A 25,581-nucleotide genomic window follows, 5' to 3' on the forward strand; every position below is an offset into this window, starting at 1 on the left:
ACACACACAATGACACACAGAACTAACATATACACACACACACACCTTAAGACCGTGCCAGTGCCACAAAGAGAAAGACTGCACAATAAGACCACCACACAGACTCAATCTAGAGGACAATATGTGCCTGCATAATGAGTTTACAAGATCTTTTTCATCTCCAAACACATCATATTTAACTGAAACGGGTAGGCTTAGCAGATGCTGAAGAGGCTTGCTGACACTACATTAAACATGCTGATACCTCATTGTTTTCCCGTTCTGTAAATATAAAACCCAGGCTTTTACGCCTCCGCTTTGTGTTGTAATAAAAATGCTGATCATAACTTACAAATTCAAGCATAATTGATATATTCAGCTGAAAATGGAAGATAAACGAAATGCTGTTAAGCTCAAGCAAGCAGCGCTTGTACTTCAAATCTTTTTTTTTTATTATATTTTTAGAATTTTGCATAAAATCACTCAATTACATGTTGATGCCTTCGCTCTCTGATATGGTCATCCCAGGCTAAAAAAAAAAAAATCAAAGAAACAGGAAATGGCCCTTGCCCAAATGCTTCAAAACAGTAAACCAGCTAGGTGATGTCATAGTGTCCATGTCCATCTTTTATATACAGTCTGCTTTAGACACCCCCACCCCGAGACTGAACGACACTGTTTTCTCAAGCAGAAAACTTCCACAATCAGCTGCTGTGCAAGTATATTACCAGGAGGTAATAATTGTTACCTTAGCTCAACAAAGACTGTGGAAACAGCTATCCAAAAAAATGTGGAACCATTCGTTTGAGTTCACCAAGAAGACATGCAGCTGAAAATGTCAGCAGGCTTTAAGAATGCACCACAAATTTCTCAACACATGAAACAGCTAAAAAAAAAAAAAAAGTGTACACGCACACATACACACCTCTGTCCACGCTCCACTCCACTGAGAGCGCAATTCAATGGGTAAGAGCGTTGTCAGGGAAACAAATGAGTTGATGGAGAGCATGGATGAAGAAGTGGGAAGACTTGAGCCCTGAACTTCAGGAATAAACTGGCGTCACACCAAGACTGCCACCCTTGCTGTCTCTTCATCAGCCGTCTCTCCAGTCATTCACAAAACACCAGAGGCTCTCAATCGGCCCTCTGCTTTTCTCTCTCCATCTGCTTGCTCATCCTTTGCTCATGCCACTTTATTAAAACTGAGTGATACAGTATATCCTTTGTATCCTTATCTCCAGTGACGTCCCAGTATTTGGTTATACACAGGATCCCTTTCCCATGTTTTTTATTTTTCTACTGGATATCACACGGAGGAAACAGTGAATAGAGTCATGAATTTAAAGCTTTATTTGTGCCAAACGCCCTGAATGCACAGTTCTTAAGATAACAGGTGCAGCTGTGAAGGCGGCACTTTGTTGGGGTGGATGTCATTCAAAATATCTCTATTATGTAATCAGCAATGACACGACATTAAGTCACCCAACATTTATTGTAAATTTTTAATGGATTACCTCATTGCTTTGATGGTCCGTTTTAACCTTGTAAGCCAAAGGTAGTTTTCCTTTCATAACTGATACACATCATTATGTCACATATGGAAAAGCTTTTACCACATTTCAGGCAATATTATGTGTCCTTTATGTGTGTAGCGTTTAATTATTTCTTTTGTGAAAGAATCTTCAGAAGAAAAACGTTATATTTCCTTTATATGTGATAGCTATCTACAAATTGAATGAATCTATGAATAATTAAATTGGTTTGATTTAAATTCAAATACCAGTCCTTCATTAAGTCTGTTCTTTTTCTTACTGCTTTCCTGCCATGCATCTGTTCAAATAAGTTCTGTTGGTTTACTACACTTCAACGAGCACAAAATTAAGTCAGCTTTAATCAAAGCCATCGCATCAAACTAATGCATTTATTCGCTCTGTCTTTATCATGAAGTTGCAACAGTCTCTCTATTAAAGTGATACAGCAAACTCAATCAAAGAGGCTTCTGCATTAAAATCAAAGGGTTTGCAGAAAAATTAAACCTGATGATCAACTAAATACCTACATCATTAAAGTCTAACTTTTACTGCGCACGCACGCCATGAAGGTGGACCTTTCATGATACAGAAGAACTTACTGCCAAATAAAACTAGATATTTATATTATAATAATAACAATACCTTGAGAAAGCAGCCATAAGATAAATTCTATAAGGAGAAACTGGATAGGTGGATGATTAAGGCCAAACATTATTTTGGAAAACCTAATATGAATGGCTGTGTGTGTCCAAACTGTTGACTATGTGATAAACTTCAGCTTGTTCAGCTTGCACTTTTGGACTTACATTGTAGCAGAAGTGCAGATTAGCCTACTCTGCTATTTCACAAACTGGAAACAGTAGCAGGACAGAAACAATGATATTCTGACAGACTATGACAGGAGCGCTGCCCTAGTTTGTCGCTTGAAGAGGCTCTGGGGTGTGAGCGTGAGGGCGTGCGTGTGGGAACGGCTTTGTTTGTGCGTGCTCGTCGAGTGCTTTCGGTGTTGAACTGTGACACCGAGTCAGATCCAGACACTTGTTTTCTTTAATAAGCTTCTTCCACCAGTATGCCAACCACTCAAAAAGGGCAATGAACGGAAAACACACACACACACACACACACGCACACACACACACACACAGCCACGGTGATGTGCACACAAACAAACACAAACAAAAGACCTTGAAAATTCAGAAACAGCCTGCAGTAACAAATCACAGATACATGCTGTATGCCTCCACATGTCTTAAACACACTGACACTGTGGGACATCCTACCGTGGATTTATAAAAACTGGCAGATGGACACAAAGAGCAGTGAAAAATAAAGCTCTTTGTTAATAAAACACAACATCTGCAAACATCTTCATGCTTTCTTTTCTTTTTTGTTTTCAGTTTACCTTTTTTATGCCCTGTTAGTTCTTAAAGACATTCCTCCTGATGGGACAAGAGCACACACACATTCGAGAGCACACACACACACACACAGACAGGCAGCTGTCACACAGTGGTTGGTCACAGGAGGGTAAATTGGCCTGGAATCTCAGGAGTGATCCTCAGCAGTCGAGACAGAGGAAATCACATGTCAGATAAAAGCGTGCTTAGGCAGGTTTTTCCTGATGTTGCACCCAATCATATATTAACACACACATCACTGTTTGTCTGCACCACACGCACAATAGATGTTTAGCAGACTGGGTGTCTGTTACGGCGCCTTCATGTGATGACCATGAAGCTGTAAACAGAAAGAGCTTAAACGGTGAACGACTGAAGCTAAAATGCTTTCTAGGAATACTTCAGCAAAGGTTGTTTGAAGTTTAAAACGGGTAAAGACGCCATAGCTACAGTCGTGAAAAATCCATTTGAATAATTTCAAATCCAAGGGTAGCTGTGCAAATGATTTCTGGCAGCGCTCCAGGTGTTTTGCTCTCGGCTGCTCATCAGCAGAAAAAAGGAAAAAAAGAGACTCATTGGTCAGTAAAGATGGTAAATCGATGGCTGACCCAAATCCTAAGATGTTTGTTTTTAAAGCTGGTTAATGCAGCCTTTCACAGCCGCAACAAACAACAAGAGAAAAGGGGAGAATAAGAGAGAAGGGAGTAAGGAGACACAGAAACAGCCTAATTCAATTTAACCAAAATAAAAAAAAACAAAAAAAAAACATCCGGATGAAGGACACCGAGAGTGCGCTGTGTGTGTGAGTGAGGAAGGACAGTTAGAGGAAAAAGAAGGAGCGTGCTCGGGGGTGGTGGGTAGACAGTAGTCAAGGCCTGGTGATCAGTAATTTGACCAGCAGTTAAGGGCTTGTTCACATCAGAGAGGGGGAAGGGGTCAGCAGATCTGGTGGTGGTGGTGGAGAAGAGGGAGGAGGGGAACTTCACGCCCAAAACTTCACTACAGCCATCACACATCGCAAACTGAGGAAGGCTTCCTTTGACATTAATGAACTCGACATCCGAAGGGAATCATTCAAGCCTAAAAACTGCTCATGTTCAAGCCTCAGCTGGTTGAGACTCACACATATTCATCCTCATGGTGGGAACCGAGATAAAAATAAGCTCCAGTCTCAGAACTCTTCTGAATATGAAATACAAAAATGGCCCATATTATTTCTAGAAATAAAAAGAAACATGTGGATACACTGGAAATATGCATATACAGTTCATAATCTAGATCCTTAACTTGTCTCATTTTGGAGCTGGTTGAATGATCCAGGCAACCAGTTTCCCAGATATGAAGTAAGCTGAGCACTAAATGGAGATGAGGCTGTTTTGGGGGGAAAACTGTCACTGAGTTGGAGTTTGCTGTAATCTGTGAAATTAGGTTGAATTGTGACAAGAAAGGTGCATTTATACTTAATATGAGTTTTTTCACACTTACTTGCTGGACTACTTGTTGGCTGTCCACAGTGAACTAAGTATGACGCTGAGACCATCAGCAACACTACTGTACAGCGTAACCACACTGGGCATTTTTTAGACTTTACACACAAATAATGCGCTAACTTAGGGAGTCAGACCAGAGTGAAGTGAAGCTAAGCTAGTTAGCTTCTGGCTTGAGCTTAATGTCTGGCAGACATGAGACTGCTTTGAGTCTTCTCGTCTGACTCTCAGCAAGAGGGCAAATAAGAGTTTTTAACCCCTCCACCTTTGAAACACCACAATAATAATAAAAAAAAAAATGATCAGGTTAGGCATAATACGTTCCCCCTTAGCCACCGATGACTAAGTATGATGCAACACAAAGGCTCTTGTGGGTGCTGTTATGGATGCTCTGTTCAACAGAACACAGATATATGGTTGAGCTCCTCAGTTTATTTTAACAGCATTTCTGTTTTCCTTGTTTATTTAGCTTTGCCTCACACTTTATTTTTAATTTCAGTCTCTCTGCCGCTCTTTCTCTCCCTCAGTCACACACAAACCCACACACTTAACCACACACACCCTCGCACACAATGAGTCCATGAGGTGAAGCCCGCACAGCAGAATCATTCTCTGTCACTGAGTTGTATTTATAACCCCATCTATCAGCCAGCCCCCGGAATATGTGTCACTATTCTCTGGACCGAGACCACCAAACTGCCCCCCAGCCATACATTAAGAAAGGATAAGTGTGTGTGGGAGAAAGAGTGTGTGTGTGTGTGTGTGTGTGCGTGCGTGTGTGTGTGTGCATAAGTGCGCACACATTCATTTGTGCTTGTGTGTGTGAGCCTTTGTTAAGCAGTTGTAGGAGTTCCACCTGATTACAGAAAAAGATACAGGAGTTCCCACCTTACTGGCACACTGGAGGTCAGAGAAATAGACAAGTAAGAGAAGAAGAAAACAAAAGATAAAAACAATCAGGGAGAAAGCAATGGAGGCCACAAGGGAGGCTGATAGAAAAGAGAGAAGGGCAGATATAAAAGAAGGGGATTAGAGCGAGCTCGGAGTGGAGGCAGAAAAGAAAAACAGGAGGGTGCTCGCACTTGCTGCATTTCTCTGCTGCTCTCTGATGAGAAAAGAGATCTATATCCTCATCTGGCCAAGGTCATGGCTGTTACATGGGAGCAGAGCAATCTCTTGCACTCACACACACACACACACACACACACACACACACACACACACACACACACACACACACACACACACACACACACACACACACACACACACACACACACACGTGCGTGCACTTTGTGAGGTATGGTTCTGCCGATAACTACAAGCAGCCATTATAGATTAAAGCAATTAAACCAGATGAGACCTTTGACCCAACATTATACCACAGTCAGGATCTCGTGTGAATCATAATGTGTATGTGTATATGTGTGTGCGTGTGTGCGTGTGTGTTGAAGCAGAGGGCATGTTTTACATATGCTTGCCTCTGCACTAACTGCTCACCCTCATGTTAACCTTAAGAAGCAATACAGCAATCTCCCGCAGCACCCTAAGGCCAATTCAATAAAAAAGCTTCAAGTGTGCTCCCATGAGCAATTACAGATTACAGAAAAACCTCATGACTATAAAATGAACCCTGATTAATTCATCTGTACGTCCACTTGCACAGGGATTTAGGCTTGAACATAAAATTCTATATATTCTCTTCATATAATCAACATCCAGGGTTTCAGTGGAAAGAAGCACCGGGTTCCTTATTTTCAGGGATTGAGGAGGTAAATTTAGAGGCAGAGGAAAGACACAAAAATAGAAAGGTGTGATAGTCTGCTCCTTTCCCCAGCACGATTCGGCACAAGGAGGATGAGGAGAAAAATGCAGGGAGAACTAGGTGCAAAGCAACAGAGAACAGAATCGAGGCATGTTGTACCTCTGCATGAGAGAGGAAACAGACCAAGAGCAAAGAAGGGTGGGAGACTGTAAGGCAAGAAGAAACCAAGGGGAGACCTGTGAGCATCCACCCTGCTGTTACATCAGTATGCCCTCAGGGTCCAGACACAGGGAATGTAGGGCTCCCTCTGCTGGCACACAATAACTCACTAAGTCCTCTGCCTCACTTTACTGTTGATAACAAAGACCTTCAGACGTTTTCTCAGTCTTTTTCTCACAACTTGTGAATGAACCCATTTCTGCGGAGTCTTATGTGGCCCATGGAGATGCAATAACAGCAACAATTTCAAGCAATTCTTTCAATTTTGCCAAAGCCCTCTGTTAAGCCGGCCGGGTTTCTTGTAAATGCCAAACAATTTTGGAGCGGATCAATAGCTCTGGTTGTAAACTAAGCCTTGTGACAGCTTAACACTATTTTTCCTGCTAACGCTATCATCTCTATCAAAGGGATTGTGTTCTTAATTGAGCCCTGAGAGCTGTATCTCTCCTTTTATGACAGCCTCGCTTCTAGTACTAGACAGACTCAGAGGGAGGATTTCCTGGAATAACACGACTACTGAGAGGCGTGGGTGGAGAGTATGCACACTTATAGGCAAACACAGGGTATATACACACACACACACACATGCGTACGCACGCACGCACAGACACACACACACACACACACACAGGCACAAAGAAGTGCAATCCCTTAGCTAAGCACGTGCGGTCACAGCAGGAAAACTGGCAGGCCAAAAGGTAAAAGCGGGGCACAGAGTAGCTGACAAAAGTGGCTTCACTGGATTACTCTCCCACTGGTGAATGTGCATACACACATGCCACACACACATACACACTCAGACTCATGGAGCAGTGGGCTTAAAGGTGCCAATTAGGCCAATAGTCTGAAACAGCAGGAAGTGACTAGAGGATGACTACCTACTAGCACATTATATAAAAAGTGCATATGAGTAATGAAAACCCCTCTGACCCATCAGTCACCCCAGATTAACATGGTCCACATGTTCCCGCAAACATTCGCAGGAGCTCACATGCTTCTGTGTTTATTTATCTAAATCAACAGGAGTTTCCTTTGGCTTCCAGATGGTTTCATCATTCGTGCTCTTTCCACTGAATATCTCAGCAGTGTGTTAGTGTCTCCCTCACATTGCATTGTCTCCTGCAGTTAAAAACCCTCCTGCTCCTCCACTCTGTCTCTCCTCTCCCTCTCATTCGCTGCTTATCTGTCCTCCAGAGCCTTTGTTCTGCGTGAACTCCTCCGGGCTGTGACATACATTCAGTGCAATGTATGTACACACAGCTTATACAGTTAAGTCAGCCAGAGACAGGAGATCCCATTAAACCTCAGTGGGGCCTGTCATTGTGTGAGTGTCTCAGAGCTGACTGTTTAATCTATGTAAGCCTGGAGTTGGGGTCTGTTTGTGTACGTGCGTGATAGTGATTGAGAAAATACGGTGAAAAATATCAATGAAAGGCAAATCATAGAGACGGGAAAGCTTTGTTGAACTTCAAAACAAAACTGACTGGAGCTTTTTGGGGGAATACTAAATAAAATGATTCACAGGATGACAAGTCGCAGCTCCATCATCTCCAGTCAGACTGTCTGACAGCCAACAAGCAAAACAATACCAAAGACTTACAATTTTGTTCAAATAACCTGCTTCATAATTTAATATTTGTTTATTTATTTTTGCTATGACTTTAGCACATTGTTCTGCTGTTGTCTCCATTTATTGCAAGTTCAGCCTCCCATTGAACAAGCCAGTCCCCATGTTTCAGCCCAGCAAGCAGTCAGGAGTAGTTAGTTAGTAAATACATTGGCTAATTTCAGGCTGAGCATCGATGTTAATACAATAACCGAGAGAGGCTCAGCAGCAGCGTGTGACAAATTTAATGTAATTGCTGCTCCTCATTTGCAGACTGAGGCAATGGCAACAGTCCACAGCAGAAAAAAAGCATTTATCAGTGTGTAATAATAATGAAGATATCTATAATTAAGAGGAATTTTGACAGAGATGCCAATGCTGTTTTGGCATAATCATTATAAGTTAGTCTTCTTTAATGCAGGAAAAATAGTCCACTGATTAATAAAATGTCAGAAAGTGACACATCGACCTCAGCATTCTCTGGCTTATCCACGGCAGGTTTGCCTGTGTGTATATGTCATAAAAAATTCATGTCAGCATGCTCGGAAAAGAAAAACGTGACGAACACTATTTTTGTCTCTCTTACTCCCTCTGTCCGCTTTCGTTTATGCATGATTTATAACCAGCACTTAACGGGAGTCTCCGCCGCTGCGCCCCGCTCCTTCCCCGGCAAGTAGAGCCGCGGGATGGGGCTCCCCATCCACCAACTCAGCGCACGACCAAGTCACCTAACTCACTCGACTTCAGCTTCACGCAACCCGCCGGGACACCTACCTTCGTTCTCCGGGTAATTCCGTAAGGCTCGGCATGGCGCTAAAGCGTGGAAAAGAAGCAGAGAGGACAGGAGGGAAAGGGATGGATAGATCCACAGTACGCGTGGTGGTGCCATTTTCAGGCTGCGCTGCGCCCTCGCTGCATCCCTGTTCGCCGTGTCGAGTCGGTGAGCGCAGACTCGCGATTGAGGGAGGGAGAGAGCAGAGGAGAGGACAGGAGAGGAGAGAGAGGAGGAGACGCTGGAAGGAGGGTCCACATCAGCCAAGTTCTGTCAATCAGCCGCCTGGCTCTGGGGTGATGTAAAGGCCTGTGGAGACACTATATTACGCTGCAAAAAATCAACATGATTATGTGATTTGGCTTGATGTTGACTTCTATTATAAAGCATTAAAAACGGCTATGCGACAGAGTAGAATTTCAAAGCTAAGTGAAAGCAATGCATGGTTGAGTCTCAAGTGCAATTATTGACTAAAATGTCGCAGCAGAAACAAACGTCTTTCAGTTCTACAACTCCTGATTTGTAGTTCGTGGAAATTTCATAGAAGATGCATTTATAGCAAAGATAAGTTTTTATCTAGCCCACTGTTCAGCTTATTTATATTAACAACAAAAGCAATTTGATATTTGTTACTAGTTATATTGTTAATGAGAGCTGCAACCACTAAAAACCAGAGGAAAATTGGCAAAACCAAAAATAGACCTCATTCAAGGAGTGAATTATTAAAAATTAAAAATTATACCAGATTATCCAGGTGAGATAGTCGTTGCATTATGGAACATGCCAGAACAATAGCCCTTGGTAGAACAAACCATAACAAAGTCAGCCATCACATTACTGTTTGGGAAACATAGTTTGGGTAACACCATGATAAACACTAAATATGGCTATTTTTTTATTTTTTTTATTTTTTATAAATGATGTGTCCAAATGGCAATTACTGCACAGGTATCAGCTCCAGTTGGCCTCTTTCTCTCTCTGTGTCTTTGCCCAGTTGCTGATATTGTTTCTTTGGAAGCTACCAGCAGTAGACAGCATTGACATACACAACACATTCCAATCCGACTCCTTATGGAGATTTATTCGGCCCATATTACATGTATGTGTAGGCTGGGTATGTGTGTTGGTATGTCTTCAGCAGGCTGTCCTTAAACATGAATAAATAATGTGTTTGGCCTGTCATATGAAACCTGAGGAAGAGCTGAGAGTGTGCAAGGTCAACCTTTCAGTCTTTCACTTTTTTTAACACGTCCCACTGTCAGAGCTGGTGTGGAGAAACCCTTGTTTTAGAGGGACATTTATGTCCATTTGTGTTCATATTCATAGTCATATTCATATTCATTTCATATACAGAATATGAATAATAATTTAAAATATTTCTCTAAAAACCAGGCATCATTTCATGGTGATAAAACTTAAGTTACTACCAGTTAACTGAGGCCTGTTATTATTCTGAACAGTTCAGTCCATATTATCAGTAGTAGGGCTTAATTGGCAGCACTGAATATTATAATTTCTGTACCTGTCTTTAAAAAAATAATGCAGTATTATAAGAAATATGCTTATTTACTTCATTGCTAAGAGATATAAGAATGATGGCACTCTCATTTATATCAAGTTAACATGGTTATGTGAGCTTTTGGAAGATAAAACTTCCTAATAATTATGGATTAGAGGCACAGTTGGACAGAGGACGGTTGGCCTTTTCTTTACATTTGGGCTTTTAGTTGAATCTCAGAGATGAGAGGGGCATCATTTTTTTTTTTTTTACTAAAAAAGTATATTACCAATTTACCCACAAACAGACTAACTATCCCTTAAATTGTAGATTTGTGTACATATTCTTGACACCTTTTCCTCTGTGAATTCCCAGCGGGATAAAATAAAGCAATCCCAGTTGACTTGTAGGTCACCTGATGCGCTGGGATTTTACCCCCCACTCCACCCCCACATGCAGCCACCAGGCAAATGTGATGTAACCACCCCTTGATTTATTGAAGGATCATGACCACAATTATATTTGCCATGGGTAACGTTTTTCTATCAGGCTTCTGTCCCAAATGAGGCTCCTGAAAGTGCTATAAAACTGTCAAACATACCCTGATTTATGCTGAAATTCTGTTTTACCTCCTCCCGGCCATGCGTGCTGATATGCAATTGCGTTTCGGCTTTTGTGTTTTTGTGTTTGTGTGAAAGTGTGTGTGTGTGTGTGTGTGTGTGTGTGTGTGTGTGTGTGTGTGTGTGTGTGTGTGTGTGTGTGTGTGTGTGCGCCCGTGCGTGCATGCGTATGTGCGTGTGTGCATGTGTGTGTGAATCCACCAACTTCACACATTTGTTAAGGGTCCAATTATGATGATGATTTGTTCCTTGCAATGGTTTTACTTGGATGACCTAATTTCCTCATAGAGTGTGGGAAGAAGAAGAAAAAAAAAATCTTCTCCTTCTGCTCACTCCTTCCTCTACTTCTGCTTCCTCTGCTGCCATGACGCTGCAGCCATCCGTGCGCTGACAAAACAGTGCTGTCGTGAATTCCAGCAGCGACGCCGTGACACAGCCTCTTAAACCCGTGTCAACCCCCCCCCCCCCCCCCCCCCCCCCTCACCACAAACACACACACACATGCACCCAAACACACACATCCTGCATGCTTTGTGGAAGACTCTGGTTTTGCATGACGACACACCAAGGACGCACACACATATGCAAACACATGCAGTGACAATCCACTGACAGAGTTGACACCAGTCTAACAAATGTCTGAAATGTTGTCATATGTTTCTTTATGCCTTTATGCTCATAACTCTATCTGCATCTGTCTCTGTCTTTTGACACCCGTCACCCTTCTGACTTCACATATATTTCCACAAGGAAGTACGGATTTCTTCCCAGCCTGTAATTTATTTGCAGAGGGATTCTTCTTTCATTCAATTTCCTTTCTCTTTTGACCTCTAGATTCTAACCCTTCACCCTGATTAGCCTGGCTGGGTCAGCTATTCTTCATAATGTGCTGCTAACCAGCCAACTTATTTCTGTGTTATTTCCTTACAAACAAATAAACACATTGTTGTGAAGTTTCTTTCTAATAAAAATCAAGAGAAGTTACAAACTCGGGTAAGTACAAAAGGCAGTGAAGCAGGAGTGTGTGCTGCATCCATGTGCTATTGGCGGCGATCGCTGCTTTGACAGGGGGCAGAGGTGATGGCAGGGTCGTCTGCCTTGCCAGGAACTCCCCCGTCAGCCTCCACACTCTCTATATACACACACCCTTAGCCCTATTCAAAGCCACTCACTCATGTGGTAATGTCTCTATTGTGACAGCCTGAACGCTTTTTGGGCAACAGCTTGGTGCTGGCATTTGGGCAGAGGCATGTGTGCGCATATGAGCATGTGCGTGTGTGGATGCGTCTGGCTCATCCACTGAGGAATCTGCCCATGCAGAGCTCGAAGCATTGAGCGAGTTTTCTGCCTCAGCCTGGTGACAAACTAAGGGAGATTTACAGGGCAAAGGACGGGAAACTTTGGCAGTTTCAGGTACCAAGATTAAAGGATGAGAAAGCACCCACACCCACACACACGCACACATATGCATATATCCGCACTCACACGTCAATTCACCTCACTCTATTCTTAACCTCTGATATTTCCACCATCTCAGCAAAGAAGGCAAAGCGATTCGTCATGTCAGAGAGGCTGGTGTTGCCATACAACAAAAGGTGAAAGGGAGTGTGGGAAAGGGCTCGTGCACAAAGCCCTCCCTGCCCCTGTCTGTCGCCCTGTCTCGGTTGCATACGCGGAGCTGAGAGCCCCTTCAGCATCCCCCCACCCTGCAACATATGAGGCCCCTATCTGCAAAAACACAACCAATCACTCTAAACCGAGATGTATGCTCCCATATCTCAAGCTTACTTATGATGCAGTGTCCCCTAGTTCAGGCATCGACACTAACACAGCTATGAGCGATTTCTATTCTAGCCAGTAATCCTAAATATATACGTTCATAGATAGTGTGCCAAAATATCTCAACATCAGGGTTCAGCAACATCTAAAAAACAAATCCTTTAACTCAGGCCAGACAGCCATTCAGCAAGAGAGACTGAGGGAGGGGAAGGCAGCGGGACAGAGGGAGGGAGGAAAGAGATAAAAACAGCTATTCAGGGAGAAAAATCTGCTGGTGTCCATCAGCTCTGCCCAGAAAAAGGGAGAAGGAAGGAGAAGGAGGATCTCCCTGAGACTGACGCCAGCGATATAGACAGAGAGGCAAACAGACAGAGAGGCAAACAAATAGAAAGGCAGAGCAAAGAGGATATTCACACTGTTCCAAATGTCTCTTCATCTAGGCATCTATTTGTACACCTGATTCATTCGGGTTGCTTACAAACAAACTGTTTGGGACACACACACACACACACGCACGCACGCATGCACGCACGCACACACACACACACAGAATACTGCTGAGTCGTAGGCAAAGTGAACATTGTCCGGCATATAGCTGAGCCCTGAGAAAGGATATTTACTGTAAGTCTGCTGGGGAAAAGCAGTCAGTGTCTTGCCATCTTAATTGTGTCCTTCTCAAACAAAGGAATGAATTAACAATCAATGAAAACTGACCTTGCCTTCCTGTATCACATCCCCACTGGAGCTGACCTATTAGTAGCAGTAGATGTGAGCAACAATTTAAATAACATGTGGGATCAAAGCAAGGTTTTCTCCAAAACATTTTCCCACCAAATAAAAGAAAATCTCTCTTTATGTCGCCCACCACATTATCTCAAATATGATTAAAAACAAAAGGGAGCGAGCTAAGGTGTATATGTTATTAGCTTCAGCCAATGTCACATCATTTTAATGGTGTTAAAAGACAGAGAAATGAATGGATTAAAGGTATGTTGGAGCCAGCGTGATAGATTGGAGCATTCCCAAACCGTGACAGTCTCTTGGCAAGAGAAGAGGGAGAGATGCCCAATTCTAAGCTCCCCTTGCTTGCTTAGTGCCAGATATCAGTACAGTGGTTGGGATCAAGTAGAATCATACATCATTCATAACAACTGCCAAACTTTTTTAGTGGCTGATCCCTCAATGAGTTACTGTTTTGTACAGTAGCATTTAGGTGGAGCTGCCTCTGATGGCACGTTTCCCATTTAAAGTGATTACTTTCTTGACCATGAAGATTCTGGATTCATAGACAACAGGTCTATTTTACAGAATCCACATGGACAAATATTCATATCAGTTCCCTTTTGCTACATTTTTTTATTGGGTTTGGGTGTTTTGCTTTGTGTCCAACAATTTGACAGTTATACTGGGAATAACCGAGTTATTCATGTCCATGGCGACATTGTGTCTTCTTGTTACTATCAGGTTTTTGTTTGTTTTGCAACAAGCCCTTATCCTGTTTTATGGCGTACGCTTATCATTCTTGCCCAAGTTTCCAGGTGCTTTATGTATGAGTGTCAACAGACTGAGTAAAAATATATAAACAAAGTGTCGTTGTTTCCTTACTTATAATTTCTATTGCTTGTAATCATATTATTAAGATGCTCTTTAGTCAGAAACTGTCTTTCTTTTGTTGCTTCTCAATAATTTGGTAAAATTTGAGACAGAAAAATTTAATAGGGATGCTGGGGAACTTTAACACAGACAATCAGAAACCTGTATTAACAAACAGGAATAACTGGATAACTGGTACAAGTACAAGTAAACATGCTCACTAATTTGTTGAGCATACACTGTGAAACACAATAAGTTAATGTAATGCAATAATAAAAAAAAAACTGCATTAAAATTTTGACATGAGATTAACTTAAAGTTACATTTATAAAAATTAAGTCCATATTACTGGGCATTTTAAAATGGTGCTGACTTAATTTTATATGGTAAAGATCATTATTAATTAAGTTATTTGTACTTCATGTTTCAGGTTCACTTTAAAAATCTAGTACAGGTAAATTAAATGTTTCTGTTACCTATATAATAAAGTATTTAACTTATTATTATTATTATTTTACAAATTGTTTACTTTGCAATAACTTAAGGTTCTTAAATTTAAATAATCTATACAAACTACCCTTTCAGTAAAAATCTTTAGTTATTCTAACTCAAAACTGACTGATAGTGTATTTTTCTTAAAACCAATTACACAAAATAATAAATAATAAACATTTAATAAATAATACACAAAAATAACAGGAGTGAAACACTGATCGACAAATTCAGAAAAAAATGTAAAAGTCAAGGTGTCATACTGATGGTCTAATCCTAATGAGAAAAATCCCACTATGACCATAATGAAGGTACATTCTGTCATTCAACAATAATACATTCAAAATTACTGCAGAAGAGTAAAGCTGACAAAGAGATGCAGACATCTCATATATGGACTGGATATTGATCTGATTGTGACTCAAAAAAAAAAAAAAAAACTGGACCCGGTATTGTGAAAATTCACAGTTGACTTCAGTTAAATTCTGTGCTGCTTTGTTCACTGTGTCAGCAGCAGTGCAGTGTTTGCTTGCGGGATGCCTGGAGGAGTCAGCAGTTTGGTAGTATTTCACACATGCTACACCCACAGTTTTATGTTCGCAAAGCTTTTTGACTTGATCACAAACTGTGGTCAAAGTGAACTGACACCACTGAAAAGATGACATATTCCCTGTTCCCGTCTCGCTCGCTCTCATCATGTCAACATACACTGGGAAGCTTTCACTTATGGAAACATATCAAGTTCTTGTCAAATGAATTCAAATTGTTTCACATGATCCATCTCTGTCTGTTCCCCTCCATGTTTGAGGAGGAACTCAGCGCATGAAACCTTTCTGCTGTGAAAAAGACCTTTTGTTGATGTCATCAAGACAAATGTCCACAGGACCTGTTTGATTATGAATTAAACCCTCGGCCGCTCCTTTATTCACAAAGGGTCACCGCTGCAAGTAGCTCCACATGTTTGATTTGGTAGATCTTTTTACATCAGATGTCCTTCCTGACACAACCCCGAATGGATTTGTCCACTCGCGGGATCTGTATTATGAAATCATTTATTTTTACAGATGTTGATATGGTTAATGCTGAATTTTGAAGAGTATATATTTACATAGTTAAAGTTAACTTATTGTGCTCATTTCTAGCTTCATGTTTATAGTCTTGAAAGTAGCTTTAGGTGAGTTTTATTTACAATCTTTGGATTGTAATGATATTAATATGACAGTGGTTTAAAAAGTCATTGAGGGTATTTTAAAACACTCTACACATTTATCATTTCAAACTGGTAAATTTCCACACAAAACTTTGACCTCTGTACAAATCTGGCGACAAACACCACAAACTGCACGCCTGTTTCTTTACTCTTCCAATTCTCAAAAAAATCTCAAAAAACTGGTTAACAACAGTCTGGGGAAAAAATTAAAGAAAAACATAAACTACTTACCAAGAGTCAGTGTGGGTTCAGATCAAGCAGATCAACATCATTGGCACTACTAGATGCAATCAAACACATCACAGATTCCAAAGAGAAAACATAATATGTGATTGGGCTGTTTTTAAAAACTGGAACATTATGGAATCAGGTTGTAGTTTTAAATTGGGTTTGGAGTTATTTAAGAAACAGACCACGGTAAAGTTCAAAGGTTGTTGTTGTTTATATGTGGGCATTGCTTGGGGTGTACCCCAGGGGTCACTGTTGGGCCTTAAAATGTTTAATGTTTATACATTAATGACATATGTAACATGTTCACAATGTTAAAAATGGTACTGTTTGTTGATGATACAAATATTTTCTGCTCTGGTGATGATTTGCAGCATTTATTAGATGAAACTGCTGCTGAAATAAATAAATTGAAGATGCGACATGATTTAAACAAATTATTAAATATGAATGAAACTAAAATAATATATGGAATCAGGAGATGAAATGCACATGTAAAGGTTCAAATAAATTGGGGTGATATTGAAAGAGTCAATGATGACAGAAATCTTGGGGTAATAATAGATGAGTAACTTAGTTGGAAAGCACATGTTAAATATATTCATTCTAAAGTATCACAAAGCATTGCAGTACTAAAGGCCAAGTAGGCATTAGATTGGATGTCCCTTCATATCATCTACTGGTCACTGGTTTCACCTTATTTAAGCTATTGTGCAGAGGTCTGGGGCAATAACTATAAAAGGACATTACATTCACTTTTTATTCTTCAAAAAAAAAAAAAATCAGTTTGCACCATTCACAATGCAGGTTATATGGATCATACAAACTCACTATTCTTACAGCCTGAAACACTGAAATTTAATAATAATAACAACACTGATTATCTCTTCATCATGGCACCTGTAATTGAACATTTTAGCCTCAAAGTTGATGTGTTAGAAGCAGGAAAAACGGGCAAGCGTGAGGATTTGAGGGAGTTTGACGAGGGCCAAACTGTGATGGCTTGACGACTGGGTCAGAGCATCCTCTTGTGGGGTGTACCTGGTCTGCAGTGGTCAGCATCTATCAAAAGTGGTCCAAGGAAGGAACAGTAGTGAACCAGTGACTGGGTCATGGGCAGCCAAGGCTCACTGATGGGGAAAGAAGGCTGGACCATGTGGTCTGATCCAACAGTTACTGTAGCTCAAACTGCTGAAAAAGTCAATGCTGGTTCTGACTGAAAGATGCCAGAATACACAATGCATCATAGTTTGTTGTGTACTGGTCTGCATAACCGCAGACCGGTCAGGGTGCCCATCCTGACTCCTGTCCACCACCGAAAATGCCAACAATGGGCACGTGAGGTCCTGGGTTTGAATCCACCATCTGGCCGGGGCCTTTAATTTGCATGTTTTCCTCTGTGTCTGTGTTGGTTCTCTCCGGGTACTCTGTCTTCCTCCCACAGTCCAAAGACATGCAGTTAGTGGGCTTAGGTTAATTGGTGATTCTGCAACAAACTGGTGACCTGTCGAGGGGCTACCCCCCCTCTCTAAGAGTGAAGAGTACATTTAGCAGGTTGGTGTCTCTCAGGTGTTAAAGCCACATTAATCATTTAGTCCATTTAATGGCAGTAAGCAGCAACAGCAGCAGGCTACATAATATTATTGTATTACAGGTAGAACAGAAGCTTTCCTGCTGCGCTGACTTAATTCAATAAAGTGACGTGCAGATGTACAGAAAGTCTCTCTGTTTGAGTCTCGCACACCAAAACAAAGAGCTCCAACTGGCTGAAAGCTGCTGATACCCTTTCATAAAACATATTTGTTTCAAAATAAACATCTAAATTACTTCTTAAAGGTAAATACATATTTTCCAATGAAGTATGGGTTGTTTCACATTTTCCTCATTCACAATAATGAACAGAGAGCAGATGCACATGCTGGTGTGATTTGTCACCATCTCCCTAGGCCTACACTAATGGACAGACACTCTTTGTGTGCTAAACAAATTAGCCCCATTACTAAGAAGCAGACAGTAAGGGTAAGACAGACACATTGAGAGAGAGCCAGAGGTTTAAGATAAGGGACAGAGAAGGAAATAAATGTAGTGAAAAGTAAGCATGAAAGGGAAGCAGAGCAGGGAAGAGATTTGTGTATTCTATACATTGATTAAGCGGGAATGCCGTCTTATCCAACACCATTTTGTGTGAGTGTATATGCGTGAGCCAGGCTAGACATCTAAGCACTTCGAGCCCTCGTGAGAGAGGGCAAATGTGCATTATCGTCCATCCATCAGTCACTCATTACTCATTCACTTACTTACACTGAGAAACACACGAACACACACACACACACACACACACACACACACACACACACAAACACACACACACACACACACACAAACACACACACACACACACACACACACACACTCACACACACACACACAAATGCTGATACGCCCTAATACATGCACTTAACACCAGACTGGATGCGAGTGAGACACATTTATCTCCATACAGCTGTGTGGAAACGATTCTGAGTGCATTTGCGAATGTGTATATGTGTGAGCGAATGTGATCCAGCAGGTTTCAGGTCAAAGCAATTCTCTGTTAATCTGATTGACAGGGAGACTCCCTCATCTTCTCCGTCTTCTGTCTTTTCCACCATTTATCACCCATTTTCTCTTTTTTCATCCTTCCTCCCAAATACATTCCTCCCTTCCTTTTACAAGTTCTCACCTCTTCTTGCCTGCTGTACGTTAGACATGACTGTCCTCCCCTCCCTTTTGCTACGCTTCATTCTCCCTCCATCCTGTCTCACCCTTGATGATATAAACACATCATTCTGCTTGTGCCGTGATCACATTACCTGTGGTAACATGGCTCATAACCACAGCACCTCTGCCACGCAGAAGTAAGTGTGTGTGTGTGTGTGTGTGTGTGTGTGTGTGTGTGTGTGTGTGTGTGTGTGTGTGTGTGTGTGTGTGTGTAAGCTCCTCAATGCTAGCTTGTATAAAAATGTGCCCTGAATGGTCAAAGTTAATGGAAACTGAGGCACAAAGACTTTCCGCTCATTGATGGGAGTGCTGTAGTGGCCCTGAATCTTTTCACTGGAATTACTACAGTAACATATAAAGTTGTATTAAGTGGAAGGTCATTGCTTTTCAGTGTTAACATTTCACAGCACTATGGAGATATCAGCTAGACCTCATTGAAAATTAAATTAATTTGAATATGTTTGTTGCATGTCATCCTCCCGCTCTCTCTCGTCACAGTTCTATTTCTAATTAAGGCATTAAAAAAACATATTGAACACTGCATCACATAGTGAACATATTCATAACCTGCATTTCTTAGACACGGAGATGGCAGTGTGGGTCGGTCTCAACAATTTTGTCTTTCCAAGAAATTTGTCAGAAATGGGGCAATTACTGGATGGATTGTCAAAGAAACTTGCTGCAAACACTGTACCACATTTGGGTATTATAAGGCAGGCTTAATACCCAGCTACAAAACTGTAATGATTAAATTTTTCATAAACACCAACAACTTGGTTGAAAAACGGAGAAATGTGTTTTGTGTAAAATATTCTTGCAGGTATTCTCATTCATCAGTGCTCTTTTCTCATAATTTTCTAGCTTCATTCAGTAGTTTTCACAAACAGCACAAGGACTGCTGTTTAGCAGATTGTGACATGCAGATTGAGCTTCATTTACATTGCTGGCAAAGTGCTCCTTTAAAAATAAAGCTAAGAGAGAAAACATCAAAAGAAAAAGAAAAATCCATATTGATCCTGTGAAGGAAAAAGGTGCCCCGAACCAACACAGAGCCTGTGAAGACTCAGAAGAAAGATTCTGAAAGTCGTTTTTTTGTTTTTGTGCACTCATCGTTGGGTGAATGCAGGAGTGAGCCTGACATTGAGGTCACAGTATGCTGAACCTCTGCACCTATAAGGTTGAAGCTATTGTATCCTAATCAGCAGAGGTTCCACAACTCTGGCCTAACAACTTCTAACCCTTTGTATGGATGTATTTGAAGTATGAGTCAAAGGTGATGATGCAGCCAGAAGTGCAATACTCACACAAATTGGCTCGTTTAGAGGCTAAAAAAGAGAAACGCTTTACTGGTGTCTCCTTAGACATTATCATAGTGATTTAATGATATGCTGCAGGCCTCATTTAAACTCTTAGCAGCTGCTTGGGATCTATACTGCCATGTCACTCAGCAATCAATATCTCTTACACGCACACACTCACACCCATACAATACCCTGGGAGGAATTTCTTTTATCGGGAAACATCAGATCAAGCAGATACACTTGAATGGCTATTGGGGCCAGATTGACTCACAGTGAGGGGACTCAGGATCAATGTTTTTGCTCGGAAGCCAAACTTGTCCTGTTGTTTTGTGTGTGTGTCTGTGTGTGTGTGTGCTGGAGCGTGTGTCTAGGGAGTATTTGCCTGCTCAACCAGCTGTCTGCTTATTCATGGCATATTAATATTAGGATGGCAGTGGTGAGGATCAGAGGGACAAACCGGCAGCTCCAGAACAGGCCGAGCGGATCCGTGGGCTCGCCTGACAAGAAAGGCCCCTAGCTGAGCTCTCCCGCTGGGTTTAAGAGACAAAGACAAGTGCCTGTGTTTCCAAACATCAGACCCTCTCACCACCCAGAGGTCAGGAACTTGAAATAATCTAGCTCAAGCAGGAGGGACCAGACTCACACACACACACACACACACACACACACACACACACATACACACACACACACACACACACACACTTAGGGATTAAAGCTTTGATACGACCCTGCTTAACCCAACAGCGGAACAAATGGCGGGGCGTCACAGGGGAAGAGGGGGCTGCAGGAAGAAAGTTCTGAAGGGTGGGGGGTCTACGTGGGCAGAAAGACAAAATATGACGGTGAAGGGGATTATGGCAATCAAGGGGCATATGCTTGACAGACAGATATCTAACGCATGTTCACTAAAAGACTTCAGATGAAGCAAGAGGGTGATATGGACTGAATGGACTACATGATCAAAGCAGACAAATAAAGAGAGGACGAAGAGAGAGAGGAGACCTTGATGCAGTGAGTTATGAATGAGCTTTGGTGGTCTAAAAGCGACTCGTGCTCTTTGATCTGCCGCTAATAATGTTTCTCAGCCACAACCTCATCTGAAATGCCACTGCCAAAGGGAGACAAATGTCCAACAACCAGATACAAAAAAATCAATCAGTCGAGTCATCAGCTGTCTGTGGACTGCATCACTTTTTAAACACAACAAATCGCTAGACTATATTTAAGCACTGTGATATTTAGAATGGGAAGTCTAAATTATTCAGGGCCAGCTGACATTTTTTGGCCTCATGCTATACTGAAGAGCAGAATAATGTCAGCTATAGCCTAGGGGTTGCAGTGGTTGTTTTTTTTTGCCACTCTAGACTACTGGGCTAAATTTGGATGACTCTCTCAGAGCCTGTCAGGCGCTTGCTTTCATTTACTCACTGAAGGGAAAGTATGCCATCTAGTGCACCAGTATGAAAGTCCACAAATCAAACAGAAGATGTACGTCAGAGGAGTTCATCTCTGTGTGCGTCATCCACGGAGAAGAAGTGACGCTTTGCATGAGTAAGAAAAAAATGATGATTGTAGACTGCGCTGTTTCATTCTCATTTAAGCTTGTTTATGACTGGGTGGAAATGCTGTGTCCATGAGGCTAATAACATTATTTCTTTCATTTTGTTTTCTTTGGGAAAAGTTTAAAATTAGAGGGCGCACTGCAAAGACAGTTATGCACCGTGCTGATCTATGATCACAAGATGACAAAAAGATAAAGGTGGATGTAAAGTAGGCCTTGAGAATTGCTTTGACCTGACAATTCAAGGACTCACCAATGTATGTATATATTTTTATATATTTTTATACATTCTATTTTTTGTATATTTTACACATGGTTTATTTCCGTATATCTCTTGATTATATTGATCATACTAGATTATAATATTTTTATAATATTTTTATTTTAGAGAGTTTGATTTTCTGTTACATGGCACTGAACAGGAGTGGCCCTCCAATCTCATTGTACATCCTGTATAATGACAATAAAGGCATTCTATTCTATTCTATTCTATTCTATTCTATTCGACAGATAAAAATGTAAAGAATTTCAGGTGCAAAAATATTTAAAATCTTATATAAATTCCAAAACTCCCACAGAGTTTCAGTGGTGTACCTCTATGGAGTCAAATTTAATGAAAATGCACATAATTTACCATATTCTTAGGTTTTTCTTATATTTGGAAACAGGGTGAAATGAAAACTGAAGCAAACCTCCTCAACATCCACTCAAGAGTACTATATATATAGTTCAGATGCAAAAGACGCTAAACCCCACCTCCTTTCCAAATGTACTATAATTTTGCGTCATAACCCGCTAAATACCACCTCCGCCTAGCCTGAATTATTTGTGTGTCCTCAACAGCATCTAAACGCCACTTCCCATTGCCCGCAAAAGCCTCTAGAGCCCTAGAACCAATCAGAACGCAAGATCGAGTCACATGACTCACGGGCTGCATCGAGGAGCCCGTTTTTGTTGGTGGTAAAGATTGTTAATAGAGCTGTAGGTGAGTTTAGCATTGTTTTGTGTGTAGAAAAAAGTTGTAACAAGATTTCCGTCAGTGAACCTGCGGAAGGATCGTTACTGGCTGCCAAGCGTACTCTCCAGCGCAGAGCCAGCGGCGCTCCAGTTTCCTTCGCTGCTTAGGGTCTCTCACATGGTCGGCTTGGTGTGTACCCGCATGCGGGTGGCGCCGGTCACAGCCACTGTTTGCGTCTCTCCACCTAGTGATGTGAAAATGAAGCTTTTGTGAAGCACTGGACCGCTTGAACAAATTGCTTCGTAAATAGGTTCATTACTCGAAGCTTCAATTATAGCGCCCTCTCCTGGAAAAGTGCAATGTTTTAATCTACACACCTGCATGTGCACGCGCACACACCTCAGTGATCTGAAGCATCTTTGCACTGTTTGAGGCACACACATTATGAACAAATATCATGATATCAGGTTCTAATTACAAATGAAGATGGACGAATGTGTGTGTTGTGTTATTGAGCAGAGTGCTGGGAAAACATGGCACTAACTGGCTGTGCTTGTGTAACTACCGCTTTTGCGTTAATCTTGATATGACAGCGTCCGTAATCACGTTGAAAGGACGAGCCAGCAAAGGTTGTCTTTAAATCAAACTCAGCAGTAACTGTTGGCCATAACAACGCTAAAACTGTGCGAGTATGAACCTGGCTCACTGTCTCGCTCTCGCTCCTTCATTCTTAACCAGCCAATCAGCTGAACCAGTCAGGTGATTCATTCCGAGAACATATGTCACATGATTTTTTTTCGTCCTGAAGCAAGCTTCGAAGCAGTGCTTCTATGGAGTTGTAAGCCCAGGGTTCGAAGCACGTATCGAAGCTTCAGTTTCAAACTCTCATCACTATCTCCATCGTTGCGACCACTGCAGTTTAGTACCTACTATTCTGTTATTGTTAAAACAAATATGCTGCCATTCTGTGATGTTGTGGTTGTACTGTGTGAATCTATGTAGAAATCGTTTTATGATAGTCTAATATTTGGGACTTTTGTCTTGATTCATACTGGGCAGAGGGCGGACTGAAGAGAATAATCGCATGTCTTATTCAAAAATGTATGGCACATAGGTATGGATATGGATAAACCTGTCCACCCCATTGATTCCCAGAAATGGTGAATTTCTAATTTATTTTGTGTTCTTTAATCATATTACGGTTCAATCAAAGGTGATTTTGCCACTCTTAACTATGTCTGTGTGGAAGAAGTGGATGTAGCAAAAAAGAACCTCTGGATTTAGCTGGTTTTGCCACAAAACACCACAGTATTTGTTAAAAAGTAGGGAAATGACTATATTTACATTTTTTACATTTACATTTACAGTTTGTTCTCTCAATAACAACCTCACCATCGCCTATATATAAAATGAAGAGCCTCAAAATATATTTTATCTATTCAATTGATGCTTAAAACATCACATGAAATATAATTTTATCTTGTTTTTTTCATCTTAATCATGGTCAGTAAAAGAAAGAAAGAAATACAAAAAAAATGTTACTTTGTATACTCCTGCTCACTTTCTACATATTAAATTGAGGCAAGTTAATTTAATATTTCTTTTATTTTAAATATGCTCTATCTAAGTACACTATAAACTGCAGCAATACAGACATGAAATCTTCATTCTGGGGTCTTTTGCAAGATACACAGCAGAAGCACAACATGAAATGAAGAATGAATGCAAATGCTGATATTGTCCTCTCTGGATGTTCTTGTAACACTTGACAATTACAGCAACGATGAAATAAATACTCTTGGGCTTGGAAAAAAGTATTCACCCGTTCCTGATTAACACCACAAAGCACACAAGGAAAAAGTGCACCTCCCCCTCCCAACTAATGGGCCCTTTTTACCAAATCTATGGAGAGGAGTGGACAATTTGCTGTCTATAATAGCACTGGCCAAAAGAGACAGGTTACTCAGGCGATGAAAACCTACTCCATCTGAAATGATCATGCTGGATCAGCTGTGGCATTGCCCGTCTCCCAACCGTGAAGAACTGTGAGCCGAGGGCTGCTATAATTAAAGCGCTTATTGATTAGACTTTGCGCTCCTGCGTCCCCTGGACCGTGAGCCGGAGGCGTGGGGCGGGTCAGTCACACTCACAGACATTCAAATCACCCCAGAGCCACGAGAGCAATGTCTATGCTAATGTCTATGGTAATATAGCCCAGAGTTTAAGTCGATTATTGATGCTTTCTCTAAATGGACGGTTGATCCACAATTGAAGCTTTATGTGAATGGGTCAATAGCAAGGAGATTGATACCAGGGCATGGGGTCAGTTTCATTTCAACCCCACCGGTTTTAGGAAATGAATTGGGAATTACCCTGTTAATTGGAATATTAATTGGAAAGTAAATGACATTTCTCAATTCCAATAGGGATTTCTGTTCATCCCCTGGTACTGAACAGAAATGTACAATATCCATGTATCAAGGCCCTGGGGAATAGGTCAGAGACCCTCATTTGCTGAGGATCAATCTGTCACTAGTTTTAATTCAGACATTTATATCCTTTTTAATAACCTTTGTCAAATTGTGTGTGTGTGTGTGTGTGTGTGTGTGTGTGTGTGTGTGTGTGTGTGTGTGTGTGTGTGTGTGTGTTTAAAAAGAAGACAGAGGCAGAGAAAAGCGAAAAATGCATAAGAGAACATACAGTAAGTCCCGAGATAAAAGCCAACAAGAGAACTGGGCTTACATATATTCGGACCAGACAATAACAGCGGTTGATGGTTGATGGACCTCTGGTGGGTGCTGGTGTTGGGGCCAAAGCAGAG

The 25,581-nt window shown here is 41.3% G+C and overlaps 1 protein-coding gene across 1 annotated transcript in view; it reads right to left on the bottom strand.

The window, feature by feature from the left end:
* Positions 1 to 8,924, bottom strand: part of LOC115795569 (ephrin type-A receptor 3-like) — a 49,228-nt gene extending 40,304 nt beyond the window's left edge. Inside the window, exon 1 of the mRNA XM_030751543.1 lies at positions 8,760 to 8,924. Coding sequence (XP_030607403.1) covers positions 8,760 to 8,874 — 115 coding nt within the window. The 5' untranslated portion in view covers positions 8,875 to 8,924. The remainder of the gene's footprint in view (positions 1 to 8,759) is intronic.
* Between the last annotated feature and the right edge of the window lie 16,657 nt (positions 8,925 to 25,581).

The sequence above is a fragment of the Archocentrus centrarchus genome, chromosome 17, assembly GCF_007364275.1.
Source record: "Archocentrus centrarchus isolate MPI-CPG fArcCen1 chromosome 17, fArcCen1, whole genome shotgun sequence".
Classification (NCBI taxonomy): Eukaryota; Metazoa; Chordata; class Actinopteri; order Cichliformes; family Cichlidae; genus Archocentrus; species Archocentrus centrarchus.